Source organism: Salvia miltiorrhiza, chromosome 7, assembly GCF_028751815.1.
Source record: "Salvia miltiorrhiza cultivar Shanhuang (shh) chromosome 7, IMPLAD_Smil_shh, whole genome shotgun sequence".
NCBI classification, from domain to species: Eukaryota; Viridiplantae; Streptophyta; class Magnoliopsida; order Lamiales; family Lamiaceae; genus Salvia; species Salvia miltiorrhiza.
In genome coordinates this window covers 3,771,855-3,785,611 of record NC_080393.1, presented here as the reverse complement: position 1 = coordinate 3,785,611, position 13,757 = coordinate 3,771,855, and the positions used below count along the sequence as shown (strand labels likewise).

Genomic DNA, 13,757 nt, shown 5'->3' with positions numbered 1-13,757 from the left:
ATCATTTTTCTTTGAGTTGATTATTAATAAACTTGGATCATCATTGATTTGAATAGAAACTTGTGTAATGATAATGAAGAGCCGTGTTTTTTCAAAGAAACACGGACGATGGAAAACAAATAAGATAAGAGGAGAGAGAATTACAACAAATTTATAAAAGATATGAATCTAATTGAATATACCCTAAATAAAATAATGACGAAGATTCGGTAACAAATATAATCGGATATGGAAAAAAATTTAATTACCAATTTAAACTACATAAATAAATAATGAAAAAAATCACAAAATATTCTAACCACAGGATTCATTTAAATTAAAAGAACCCTAAATACTCAAATATCCTACTTTCATCAATGTAAATAATGAAAAATAATTAAATAATTTATTTTCAAAACATAATACTCATTCCGTCTTACTTTTGGAGTTTATTATGGGAAGGTGATAACTTTTTTTTTCATTCTTAAGAATTTTGCTTTTGAGATCGTCTGAATTTTCATTTTTTGTGGGTTTTTCCTTTTCTAAGAATATACTTTTCAGAGGCCTATAATTTGGGTGTATTTTTCGTAATTCTTGGTGCTTGCTACTTTTTCAGAAATCATTAACTTCCCCTATATATACCCCTTGCTTCATTCCAAAATCACTTGTAAAAAAGTAGCAGATCTTTTCACATTTGAAATTTGGAGTCCTTTTCTCTTTCCTTCCTCACTTTGAACAATGGCTTCCTCGCACTTTCTTCAGCTTCATGGTTCCGATGTTTCCGACAGCCTCGATCGACTGAGTGAGTTGCCCGATTCCTTAATCCTTTCGATTCTTTCGTTGTTGTCATCGACGAGAGATGTTGTTAGGACAACCGTTCTCTCCAAACGCTGGAAAGATCTGTGGACCACCGTCCCCTACCTTGAGCTCGATGACGAAAATCCAGAGTTTATTTGTGGGGTTGTTTCACAATGGAGAGGTGCCAAGATTCAGAGATTCTACCTTTGTTTGTCGCCTCCTCCTACTAGTACCGATCTTGATTCGTGGCTGCTTTTTGCGGTGGAGAAACAATTGGGAGAGCTACATCTATATGCCGATATCCCATACTGCCCACCTCAGAGTTTGTATTCATGCTCCTCCATTACAACACTCCACCTTCATGATTGTTCCTTGGAAATCGAGGGGAGTGTGCAGTTGAATCAACTCGTGACTTTATCAGTTCATCACATTCGAAATTCCTCGTGGGTTGAAGCCATAAACAAACTTCTCTTGGGTGCCCCTCGCTTGGAAAATATGAGTTTGAGTGTGCCTGAAATTAATGGAAACTTCAACATCGTATCTCTCAGTTTGAAGACGCTCATAATCGAAGAGGCTGAAATAAAGGGAGTGCTCGCGATTTCGGCTCCTAATCTCTTGACTTTACGAATTCACGCCTCCATTTTTAATGGTGCTAGGTTTTTGTGCCATGTCCCATCTTTGACTGAAGCTTGTTTTGTAGCATGGGGATTGGGTTCTTCTGCTGTGTATGATCCGCCCCTTGAAACGTTTTATCAACTTTTGAGAAGTATCTGCCATGTTAAGAAGGTCGATTCATCATTGTTGAACATTAAGGTTTGATTTCTTATTAAGCTTATTTTACCTAATGTATTAGTTAGCTATATTAATGTTGTGTTGTGTTAGTAACTTGATTTGGTGATCACCTCATGTTGTATTGTATCTGCAGTTGCTTCTCTCCCTGAAGAAGAAGAAGAAAGATATGGTTGTTCGGTTTCCAAATGCTGAGGTTCTAAAACACACAAGCATGGGCCGCCAATACAATGTTCTTCTTGATCTCGTTGATGTTCTTGATCTTCTTGAGTTGTTTCCAGAGCTGAAGATGTTAAGTTTTCATCAAATACACCAGGTTTCTCTTTTAAATTGTGCCACACTATCAATTGCTTCCTCTTCTTCTTCTTTTTTTAGTCATTTAATTCGATTTTTGGGGGTGAGGTCTTTGCCTTTGGATTGACATCTTAAGTTTTTAGTACTAAATTAATTTCCTTGATATAATTTGCAGGAATATTTTAATTCCATCGCTGAGACGACATTCCCCAATTGCTCACTGCTCCATCTAGAGAGAGTTGATATGACTTGGTCTGCACACGACCCCTCAATAATTCCATTTATACAGATTCTCCTGCAAATTTCTCCCTCGCTCGAGAAGATGGTGTTTCGTCTTAGAAAGTGTAGAGATAACCTTGAGGAGGTGTTGATGGTCGAAGAGAAGGTGCGAAGCATGCCAAGATCCTCCCCAACTGCTGAGGTTATTATAATCGATTGTTGATCAATAAATTAAAGCGAGGTTATTAGGATGTGAGTGCTTCCTTTTATGCAGCTGTCTTGTAAATTTGATGTGCTTTGCTTCTTTACTTTATTCGACTGAATATTTCATTTCGATTATTTGTTTTTAATTGTGTATGTTATGTTTTTATGCATCATCTTATAGAGGAAAAATAACCAATTCGATTAAATAAATATAGAGGAAAAGTAGTTTAATCACAAAAACAGTATTAGGGATAAGTCTAAGCACAAATTTGGTTCAAAATGCCATGTAGTCCATATTGACAACTTCTACAATGAACAATCAAAACACAAATAATTACAACTACATAGATAGCAAATGTCACTTCCCCACAAAAGCATATATACTCAAATTCATCAATCTTGGATCATAATCACCTCCACAGTTGGAGAGGATCTTGGCAATCTCAACACCTTCTCTTGTGCTAAGATCAAAGGCTGATCAAGATCAATACTTCTCTTGTGCTAAGAAAGTTTCAATCACTCGAAATATTGAGGCATCGTTTACAGACCACATAATCTCAACCCTCTTGAGTTAGAAAAGTGTAGCATTCCTTGTTGAGGCGAATGAATCACCTTTCTGCAATAATATTAATCAATCAACAAGATGCATAGAATTAATCCAAACCAAAATCCATACAACAATCGAATTAGAAGGCACCTGAGCACATTGAAGTTGAGCAGTAAAAAACATGAGCATAGGGCACATCTCAAGAACATCAAGCATCTCGTCGGCCGGCTCATCGGGGAAGAGATGCAGAGACATCATTCATGTTCATAAACAGAAGAAACAGCAGCCACACACAAAACATCGATCGCATTAATCAATTAGCGATGCACAGAGTCTTCAAACTAGTAGATTGGATCGCAAATCTTCCACCAATTTCCCTAATGCACAAATTCAGCTCTTCCAATCGAGGGGCGCCGCAGAGAATTCGGTTAATCGCGTATGCACTCAACGAATTTGAACCTACAATCGTTAAGCTCTTGAGTTGATCCCACTGCACATTATTCCCCTCGATTTGCAGCCTCAAATGAGAAAGTGATAGTTTCCGAAAGGAGGAGCATGAATAGAAGCGCTGAGGTGGGGAGTATGGAGTAGCAGAAGCACCGATTCTGAGAAACCCCAAATCTATAGATAGCTCTTCCACTTGCTTTGCGATCGCAGGTGTTGGACTCTGCAACTGCAACCTCGTTGTGTTCTGAATCATCAAGTTGAGGAAACTGCGAGTAAGCCATTATTGGACTCAAAGCTCAAACTATCTTTATTTATATAACAATATATTCTTGGAATTGAAATAGAGCCAGGAAGAAATGTAAAGTGTGAGAAAAGAGTGATAGCTAATTAGCTATGCAGACAGACAGGACGCTCCGGCTAGTTAATTTAAAAATTACTTTAAATAGGAAAAAAAATCAATTTATTAATTATTAGTTTAAAAATAAAAAAAATAGTTATTTTATCATATTGTTTACATTGTGTAATTATTTATTTTTATTTTTTATAATTTTTGTATGTTTTTAAAAATAAAATTAAAACAAAAAATTCTAAAAATTAAAAAATATATATATAATATATAAAAATGTAGTAAAATAACAATATTTTATTGAGTAAATTTTGAAAATAGCCACTTTTATATAGTAAAAATAAATTTTAACCACTAATATAAAAACTTAAAAAAATACTCACATTTACCATTTTACCCTTACATATAAATTTTTTACAAATACACACGAATTCACAACCAAAATAAATTTTGGTTGTGAATTCAAGCTTTAAAACCCGAATTCACAACTGAATAACAAGTATTGGTTGTGAATTCAAGTTTTAAAGTTTGAATTCACAACTATAAATAGTGTTAGTTGTGAATTCGCGTGAATTCACAACCAACACTATTTCTAGTTATGAATTCACAACCAACAAAACTTGAATTCACAACCAACACTATTTAAAGTTGTGAATTCACAACCAATAAAACTTGAATTCACAACCAATACTATTTCTAATTGCGAATTCACAACCAACGTTGAAAATTTAGTTGTGAATTCAAGAACATTTGTACAAAATTGCGTGATTTTCATCAATTTCTTCATTACTTGTAATTTTTTATTATTAAAATCAAATTGAATTCAATTTTTCTTCAAATAATCTAACTTCCGTGTTGAAATCAACATAAAAGAATATCAAATATAATTAAAAAAAATCAATTTTTTCCCACTAATTCACTGATCCATCAACTCGAAGAAATTGTTGGTCAAGTCAATCTGCAACAATTCGTTGATCCTCTAATTCACCAAATTCACCAAAACCCCCCTCAAATTCAACAATTTTAAAATAAGTCACATGGAAATTATACACATTCGCCCCATTCGTTAAGTAAACTGGAAATTGATGGCAGAGGAAGATCGACGGCAGCGCATGCGTTTCTCGCCGGCCGTCGCAGGAGAGAGAGAGCGAGAGAGAGTGGAGAGAGAGAGAAGAGAAAGAGCGAGGCGGCGGCGACCGCGATGCGGGCGAACGACGCGGCGGAGACGTCGAACTTGTGAGCGTCGAGATCTGATCGCCGAGCTTCTGATTGTCAGCAATGGTGAGGCTCGAGATCTGATCGCCGAGATCGATGACCTTTTCTGGAGCCTCGACCGCGGCGAGGGGGCGGACGGCGGCGGAGGTGCGTGTAGACAGAGGAAGAAGGTGAGAGAGACGCCGAGATTGGAGATGAAGAGAGGAACGCACGGCGGCAACGCCGATGTCGCCATGGCCGCCCTCGGCTGCCACCGTCGTGCTCCAGTCGATCCGCTGCCTCAATCGTCTCTGAGAGAGAGAGCGCTGGTGGGAGGACGAATGAGATAAAGAGAGAGGAGAGAGCGTGTAGAGAGAGAGAGAGAAATGAGAGAATGAGAGGAGGCTAGGGTTTGCTCATTTATATAGAAGGGTAATTTAGTCCTTTAACACAAAAGTGGTATTTTTTATGTTTTTATTTGAGTGAGTAAAATTTATTTTTTACTATATAAAAGTGGGTACTCTTATATATTAACACTATTTTATTTATAATATAAATTAATAAATCAAGCTTTTTTCTATCGTACTTCTCCATTTTCTATGTTCATGAAACATTTTTTTTATTTCTTTTAATTTCGTCTGTCCAAAAAATATTTTCTTACTCTATTTTTGAAAATAATTTTATTAATTATCATCTTTAGAATTCTCATCTATTTACGTATTTTTCTTTAGCTTTGGGAAAGGGGGAGTGATGGGATTTTGATCTCTAGACCTCACTATTCGTAGACATGAGTCGTACCGCTTGGTGTTATCTTTGGGACTATTTACGTATATTATTACTATTATTATCAATAATATAATGACCAATTTTAAAAATAATTCCGTTAACAAATGTACATACCGGCTTAGGCCATCCACTATGCTAGGAAGTTAGAAGGTAGTTGGAGGATAGTACCATAGTGGGGGCTTAAAATTTGGGGTAGCAAAAAATTGAGGTAGCAATGTTGCTACAAGGTTCCTTGTGTCATAAATGGGTCCTATGCTAATTTTTTATAATTTTGGTATGTTATTGTTTTAATTTTTTCTTTCTCTTTTTGCTTCTTTCTTTTTGTGCAGGCTTTTTATTTATTTTGTTTCAGTTTTTAGTTTTTTTTACCTTTATTTTAAAATTCTAAACCCTTTTCTATTTTGCTTTTGAGTTGCCTTTTGTTATTTATTTTTCTGAGTTTCTATTCTTTTTCTCGTTAATTATTTTAATTTTTTTTATTTTTTTTTATTTTACAATTTTAGGTTCTGTTTTATTTTCCTTTTCATTTTTTAGCATAACTATAATTTGATTTGATTTTTTGTGTGCTGAATGAATTTGATTTTCAATAATATACGTGTTTTGATTTTTTTGACATAATTATATTAATTTTTAAATTATATTTCATCATTTAAAAATTTAATTTATTTGTGTAATTACATAAATTTTATTTAAGTAAAATATTATACAAAAAATAAAATACATAAATAATATATATATATATATGTGTGTGTGTGTGTATAGTGATAAATATAATAATAATGATAGTGGGGTCATGAATGGTTAAATATGAGGTAGGGGCACAGTAAATAAAATATGAGGTAATTGAAAAATGAGGTAGTTGTTGAAGTGGCACACATGTGATACCATTATTGGGGGATGCTCTTATATAAAGGAGATGTTTCATGAGACTATAGCTACTGACGGTGATATGTAGATTTAATGAATCAAAGAACATTTCCTTTGGAAATTCAAAATATCTGAAAAACTAGATTCTTGAAGAAGAAAAATCTAGCTTTGCACGTTATATCTCATATTTAGGGCTCGTTTGGTTTTCAGTAAATGATTATGTAGGATAATTTGTAACCATGATATTTAGTGTGGATAATGACAGGTTATTAATACTGAATTGGTGTTTGCTATCATAGCTAAATACAAAATATTCTGATTTAAGTTAATCCTAATGGGAGGTGGTATTATTAATTCTAAGAAATCTGGATTAATAATACTGGGTCGTGGGATTAAACCAGATCATCCGTATTATTACTAAATAATACTCCCTCCGTCCCATTATTGATGGCACGTATTCCTCTTTGGGCCGTCCCAGGTTACATGGTCTGTTTCCCTTTTAGGCTAAAATTAGGCCATAATTAAGAGCTTAATCACCCCAACATAAAACTCTAATCCAAACCCTAAATTCACTTCTTCCCAGATTTTTTTCTCTCTCAGATTACCGCACTCATCTCTCTCTCTCTCTCTCAGATTTCTTTCCCCTTATTTCTTCTCTGCCTCACGCCGCTAGCCTCCCTCACGTCGCCCCGCCAGCCACCGCCCAGCTGCGCCTCCCCTCTCCTCTTTTCCTCGCAGCGCCTCGACCTCCCACCTCTCCCTCGAGCCGCCGCCGCCTCCTTCACTCTCATCCGTCCGCCGTCCATCCCATCCGCCAGATCCAGCCGCCGTTCACTCTCACACCACCGCCTCCCTCTTAATCTTCGGCGAACTGCAACTAGAAGCCGCCTCCGCCGCCTCCCCCTTCAAACCTTAACCCCCAAAGTTTTGCGCCGCCTTTTCCAAACCCTAGCTCTCGTTCTATCTGTCTGATACTTTCTTCTCTGCCTCCCTTCACTGTTCTCATCATCTTCAATTTCGATTTAATTTGATGTTTCTTCAATTATGTTTTAATGTTTTTTTATTAAGTATCTTGTTTCTTGGTGATTGATGGTAGATTGATCTCATTTTTGTTTATTCATATTTGTTGCTTTGTTGATTGGGAGGGGGGAAGATGTTTTTTGGTGGAGGGAGACGAAGAATTTGGGTCAGAATCTTGATCTTGTTGAGACGAAGAATTTGGGGCAGATGTTGAGCCTCTGTTGATCTTGTTGCAGCAGTAAAATTTTGAGGCCAAAAATTTGCAGCAAAAGATTGTGTTGCTTTTGATAATTTTGCAGTAAAAAATTGTGTTCTTTTGATCTTGTTGCACCAGAAAGAACCACCGAAAATTTTGAATAAAATTTTAATTAATCTCTTGATGAAACACCTTTCTCCTTAATGAAAAACCTTTCTCCCTAATTTTGTTGTTCTTAATCTTCGTGTCGAAAATGTATAGGCCATAAATACTGGGACGGAGTGAGTACCAAATATTAAACTGATCTATACTAAATTAGCTAATACAGTGTATTAGTCAATATCAAACGCTCCCTTAGATTATTATTCTCTCCCTTGGAATAATAGAGTTGCAAAAAATGGTCTTTTACTTTCATACTTTTGGAGTTTATGGGAAGGTGGTAACTTTTTTTATCTTTTTAAGAATTTACTTTTGAGATCGTCTGCATTTTCATCTTTTGGGGGTTTTCTTTTTTCTGAATTCTTGGTGCTTGCTACTTTTCAGAAATCATTAACTTCTCCTATACGCCTTGCTTCATTCCAAAAATCACTTCTAATAAAGTAGCAGATCTTTTACACTTTTGGAGTTCTTTTCTCTTTCCTTCCTAACTTTTGAGCTTTCCTTCCTCACAATGGCTTCTTCGCACTTTCCTCGGATTCGTCTTTCCGAACATAACGAGGTTTCCGATAGCCTCGATCGACTGAGTGAGTTGCCCGATTCCTTAATCCTTTCGATTCTTTCGTTGTTGTCGTCGACGAGAGATGTTGTTAGGACAACCATTCTCTCCAAACGCTGGAAAGATCTCTGGACCACCGTCCCCTGCCTTGAGTTCGAAGACGAAAATCCTGAGTTTATTTGTAGGGTTCTTGCACAATGGCGAGGTGCCAAGATTTGGATATTCTACCTTTCTTTGTCTGATGAGGTGCCTCATCTGCCTCCTCCTACTAGTAGCGATGTTGAATCGTGGCTGCTTTTTGCGGTGGAGAAACAAGTGGAAGCGCACATGTATGTGTTCATATCCCATACTGCCCACCTCAGAGTTTGTATTCATGCCCCTCCATTACAACACTACACCTTCAATATTGTTCCTTGGAAATCAAGGGGTCTGTGCAGTTGAATCAACTCAAGATTTTATCAATTCAAAATTCGGATTCTTTGTCTGCTGACGCCATAAACAAACTTCTCTCGGGTGCCCCTCGCTTGGAATATTTTAATTTGACTAGGCTTGATATTGATGGAAACTTCGATATCGTCTCTCCCACATTGAAGACGCTCATAATCGAAGAGGCTGGAATAAATGGAGAGCTCACGATTCGGGCGCCTAAATGGATGGGACATGGCACAAAAAACTAGCACCACTGTAAATGGATGTGTGAATTTCTAAAGTCAAGAGATTAGGCGCCCGAATCGTGAGCTCTCCATTTATTCCAGCCTCTTCGATTATGAGCGTCTTCAATGTGGGAGAGACGATATCGAAGTTTCCATCAATATCAAGCCTAGTCAAATTAAAATATTCCAAGCGAGGGGCACCCGAGAGAAGTTTGTTTATGGCGTCAGCAGACAAAGAATCCGAATTTTGAATTGATAAAATCTTGAGTTAATTCAACTGCACAGACCCCTCGATTTCCAAGGAACAATATTGAAGGTGTAGTGTTGTAATGGAGGGGCATGAATACAAACTCTGAGGTGGGCAGTATGGGATATGAACACATACATGTAGCGCTTCCACTTGTTTCTCCACCGCAAAAAGCAGCCACAATTCAACATCGCTACTAGTAGGAGGAGGCAGATCAGGCACCTCATCAGACAAAGAATCATCAGACAAAGAAAGGTATAATATCCAAATCTTGGCACCTCGCCATTGTGCAAGAACCCTACAAATAAACTCAGGATTTTCGTCTTCGAACTCAAGGCAGGGGACGGTGGTCCAGAGATCTTTCCAGCGTTTGGAGAGAATGGTTGTCCTAACAACATCTCTCGTCGACGACAACAACGAAAGAATCGAAAGGATTAAGGAATCGGGCAACTCACTCAGTCGATCGAGGCTATCGGAAACCTCGTTATGTTCCAAAAGACGAATCCGAGGAAGCCATTGTGAGGAAGGAAAGCTCAAAAGTTAGGAAGGAAAGAGAAAAGGACTCCAAAAGTGTAAAAGATCTGCTACTTTATTAGAAGTGATTTTTGGAATGAAGCAAGGCGTATAGGAGAAGTTAATGATTTCTGAAAAGTAGCAAGCACCAAGAATTCAGAAAAAAGAAAACCCCCAAAAGATGAAAATGCAGACGATCTCAAAAGTAAATTCTTAAAAAGATAAAAAAGTTACCACCTTCCCATAAACTCCAAAAGTATGAAAGTAAAAGACCATTTTTTTGCAACTCTATTATTCCAAGGGAGAGAATAATAATCTAAGGGCGCGCTTGATATTGGCTAATACATTGTATTAGCTAATTTAGTATAGATCAGTTTAGTATTTGGTATTATTTAGTAATAATACGGATGATTTGGTTTAATCCCACGACCCAGTATTATTAATCCAGATTTCTTAGAATTAATAATACCACTTCCACTGAAGCCTCTTCATATTTGGTTCAAAATGCCATACAGTCCATATCGACAACTACTACAATGAACAATCAAAACACAAATAAGTACAACTACATAGATAGCAAATGTTAACTTCCCCACAAAAGCATATATACTAAAATTCATCAATCTTGGATCGTAATGTTTTTAGTTGTGTGCGTTACGTTTTTATGCAGCATGCATGCTACTGTTCATAGCATAATTCACTTATTATTTTGACGCAGTTTGACGTATAGTTGTTTCCAATTTATCTTTAGTCTTGATGTGTATATATGTATGATATCTTCACTTCCAGTTAAGCCTCAGACATATAATCGATTCGATGAAATAAATATACGACGTAAAATTTGGTTCAAAGTTCAAATATAAGAGGTAAAATCACAAAAACATTACCAGGGACAAAGTTCAACAACCTACAATCCAAAAGCGCAACTTTGGTTCAAAATGTCATACATTCCATATTGGCAACTACTTAGACAACAGCTACAATGAACATCAAAACACAATACATGCCATACATACACAAACAACTACAATCAAAATATAAATAGTAGAACTACATAGATAGCAAATGTTACTTCCCCACAAAAGCATATACTAAAAATCATCAATCTTGGATAATAATTACCTCCACAGTTGGAGAGGATCTCGGCATTCTCAGCACCTTCTCATGTGCCAAGATCAAGGGCTCACCACCATCAACTCCAGTCCCCCTCACTCGAAGAACCATCTTTTCTAGCATGTAAGCATTCTCCAAAATAGTTTCAATCACTCGAAATACTGAGGCATCGTTTACAGACCACCTAATCTCAACCCTCTTGAGAGAGACAAGTGTAGCATTCCTCGTTGAGGCAAATGAATCACCTTTCTGCAATATTAATATTAATCAATCAACAAGATGCATAGAATTAATCCAAACCAAAATCCATACAACAATCGAATTAGAAGGCACCTGAGCACATTGAAGTTGAGCAGTAAAAAACATGAGCATAGGGCACATCTCAAGAACATCAAGCATCTCGTCGGCCGGCTCATCGGGGAAGAGATGCAGAGACTTCACATTTGGGAACTCCACCAACACATCATTCATCTTCATAAACAGAAGAAACTGCAGCCACACACACAACATCGATCACATTAATCAATTAGCGACATGAATCATAATATGAATGAATTAAATCAGACCTTAATGCACCAATTCGACAGTGTGAGGCTCTCAACATGGCGGACGCTTTGAAAGACACGATTAAACATTTGAATACGCGAGAGGTCGCTGGGATCCATATCGTCCCCACACCAGAAGAAGCTAAGAACTGCGTTGCTCAAAGACGGGACATTCAACAAGCACCTTCCGTAGCATCGGCTTAAAATCACCAAACTTGAGAGATTGGGAGCATCGATTACGAGAATCGAACCTAAATACACTTCGACGATCTCGAAACAATCATCTTGCCTGCCGATGCACAGAGTCTTCAAACTAGTAGATTGGATCGTGAATCTTCCACCAATTTCCCTAATGCACAAATTCAGCTCTTCCAATCGAGGGGCGCCGCAGAGAATTCGGTTAATCGCGTATGCACTCAATGAATTTGAACCTACAATTGTTAAGCTCTTGAGTTGACCCCACTGCACATTATTCCCCTCGATTTGCAGCCTCAAATGAGAAAGGGATAATTTGCGAAAGGAGGAGCATGAATAGAAGCGCTGAGGTGGGGAGTATGGAGTAGCAGAAGCACCGATTCTGAGAAGCCCCAAATGTATAGATAGCTCTTCCACTTGCTTTGCGATGGCGAAAAGAAGCCACGAATTAAGGTCGTTAGCACGAGGGAGAAAATTAGTGAAAGCTATGGTGAGTTTGAGAAAATTGGGGCCTCTCCATTGCGTGAGAGCACCGTAAATAAACCTTGGTAAATTATTCCGGAAGGCAAGGCAGGGGACGGTGGCCCACCGATTTTTCCATCTTTTGGAGAGGAAGGTTGTGCTAACAACATCTCGCGATTCCAACAACGAAAAAATCGTGAAGATTAAGGAGTCGGGTAACTCACTGAGTCGATCGACGTCGTTGGACTCTGCAACTGCAACCTCGTTACGTTCTGAACCATCAACCATTTTTGAACTCAAAGCTCAAACTATCTTTGTTTCGTAACAAAATATTCTTGGAATTGAAATAGACTATAAGTCAGGAAAAATGTGATAGCTATGCAGCCACGACGCTGCGCGGCTAGTTAAATTAAAAACTTTTTAAATTGGAAAAAAAATTATTTTATTTAATTATTAGTTTTAAAATGAAAAATATTTAATTATTTTATTTACATATCTATTTTTTTATAATTTTTTTATGTTTTTAAAAATAAAATAAAATAATTAATAAAAATTACTCTCTCTGTCCCGTTAGGCTTATTTCATTTATTTTCGGCACGATTATTAAGAAGAGTTAATTAGTGTAGTAAAGTATAAATGTGTGAGGCCATATTATTTATAGTGTAAAATTATTATCAAAAATAAAAATAGGACAATATCAATAGGACAACTCAAAACGAAAAATAGGACAAGATCAATTGGACTAAAAAAGTATATAAAAATATAGGACATTGGACGATGAAGCGCAGTCTGTTGGTAAGACGCTTCCCCTCCAACCAATAGGTCGGGGGTTCGAGTCACCCTAGGAGCTAGAGCATGAGTGGGTTTTTTTCCTTTCTTTGGTTGTAACAAATTTTAAAAAAAATAAATAAAAATATAGTAAATTAGTTTTTTATTTAAAAATAAATTAAATAAATCAAGCTTTTCTCTATTTTAGTGATACTCTCTACGTTCTGGAAATATATTCTTATTTCTTTTCGTCCAAAAAATATTTTCTTACTCTATTTTTTAAAATAATTTTATTAATTATCATCTCTAGAATTCTCATCTATTTTACATATAAAATCAAAACAATACAATTACCACTTTCAAAAATAATTCCGTTAAATATCACTATTCTCCACTTATCAAATTGAAATGTCTTGTACAAAGGAGATGTTTCATGAAATAAGGAATTATAGGTACTGACGGTGATATGTAGATTTAATGAATGAAGAACATTTAAAGAAAGATTGCGGAATAGCTATAGCTCTGAAACTCTAAAAATGAAGACCCCATATTTTTGAAAAAGATGCTTTGAAAATTCAAAATATCTGAAAAACTAGATTCTTGAAGAAGAAAATTATAGTTTTGCACGTCAATGTTTATTTATGATTATTGTGGCTTCTCAATGGTTAAATGTTTGAAAACGATATATGACATGTATTATGAGTAGTTAGAAGAACATATTACCATTTTAATTTTATTTCATTAACTCTTTAATTTTCAAATAAGAACATTTTACTAAGATTAAAATTGCCATATTATATTAATTAAAATAAAATTATAATGGGAGAAGAAAAAGTGTGTGATGTAAAAATGGAATATGA

The 13,757-nt window shown here is 36.3% G+C and overlaps 3 protein-coding genes across 3 annotated transcripts; 2 read left to right on the top strand and 1 right to left on the bottom strand.

The window, feature by feature from the left end:
• Positions 1–578: 578 nt before the first annotated feature.
• Positions 579–2,329, top strand: LOC130991733 (F-box/LRR-repeat protein At3g26922-like). The gene is made up of 3 exons (XM_057916099.1): positions 579–1,590; positions 1,703–1,882; positions 2,036–2,329. Exons 1-3 carry the CDS (start codon positions 718–720, stop codon positions 2,300–2,302), a joined length of 1,320 nt encoding a protein of 439 aa, XP_057772082.1. The 5' UTR covers positions 579–717; the 3' UTR covers positions 2,303–2,329.
• Positions 2,330–8,356: 6,027 nt separating this feature from the next.
• On the top strand, positions 8,357–8,842 carry LOC130993073 (putative F-box protein At2g39415). The gene has a single exon (XM_057917794.1). It carries the CDS (start codon positions 8,357–8,359, stop codon positions 8,840–8,842), a length of 486 nt encoding a protein of 161 aa, XP_057773777.1.
• Positions 8,843–10,741: 1,899 nt separating this feature from the next.
• LOC130991729 (putative F-box/FBD/LRR-repeat protein At5g22670) lies at positions 10,742–12,494 on the bottom strand. The gene is made up of 3 exons (XM_057916094.1): positions 11,494–12,494; positions 11,261–11,416; positions 10,742–11,176 (listed from the first exon to the last, which is right to left on the bottom strand). Exons 1-3 carry the CDS (start codon positions 12,415–12,417, stop codon positions 10,916–10,918), a joined length of 1,341 nt encoding a protein of 446 aa, XP_057772077.1. The 5' UTR covers positions 12,418–12,494; the 3' UTR covers positions 10,742–10,915.
• Positions 12,495–13,757: the final 1,263 nt, after the last annotated feature.

Excerpts from the sequence above, each read along its gene's own strand:
- LOC130991733 (XM_057916099.1), top strand. The coding sequence starts at position 718 with ATGGCTTCCTCGCACTTTCTTCAGCTTCATGGTTCCGATGTTTCCGAC. Across the intron at positions 1,591-1,702 it reads CATCATTGTTGAACATTAAG|TTGCTTCTCTCCCTGAAGAA; the intron begins GTTTGATTTCTT and ends TTGTATCTGCAG. Across the intron at positions 1,883-2,035 it reads GTTTTCATCAAATACACCAG|GAATATTTTAATTCCATCGC; the intron begins GTTTCTCTTTTA and ends TATAATTTGCAG.
- LOC130993073 (XM_057917794.1), top strand. The coding sequence starts at position 8,357 with ATGGCTTCTTCGCACTTTCCTCGGATTCGTCTTTCCGAACATAACGAG.
- LOC130991729 (XM_057916094.1), bottom strand. The coding sequence starts at position 12,417 with ATGGTTGATGGTTCAGAACGTAACGAGGTTGCAGTTGCAGAGTCCAAC. Across the intron at positions 11,417-11,493 it reads TGTCGAATTGGTGCATTAAG|TTTCTTCTGTTTATGAAGAT; the intron begins GTCTGATTTAAT and ends GTGTGGCTGCAG. Across the intron at positions 11,177-11,260 it reads CTCAACTTCAATGTGCTCAG|AAAGGTGATTCATTTGCCTC; the intron begins GTGCCTTCTAAT and ends TTAATATTGCAG.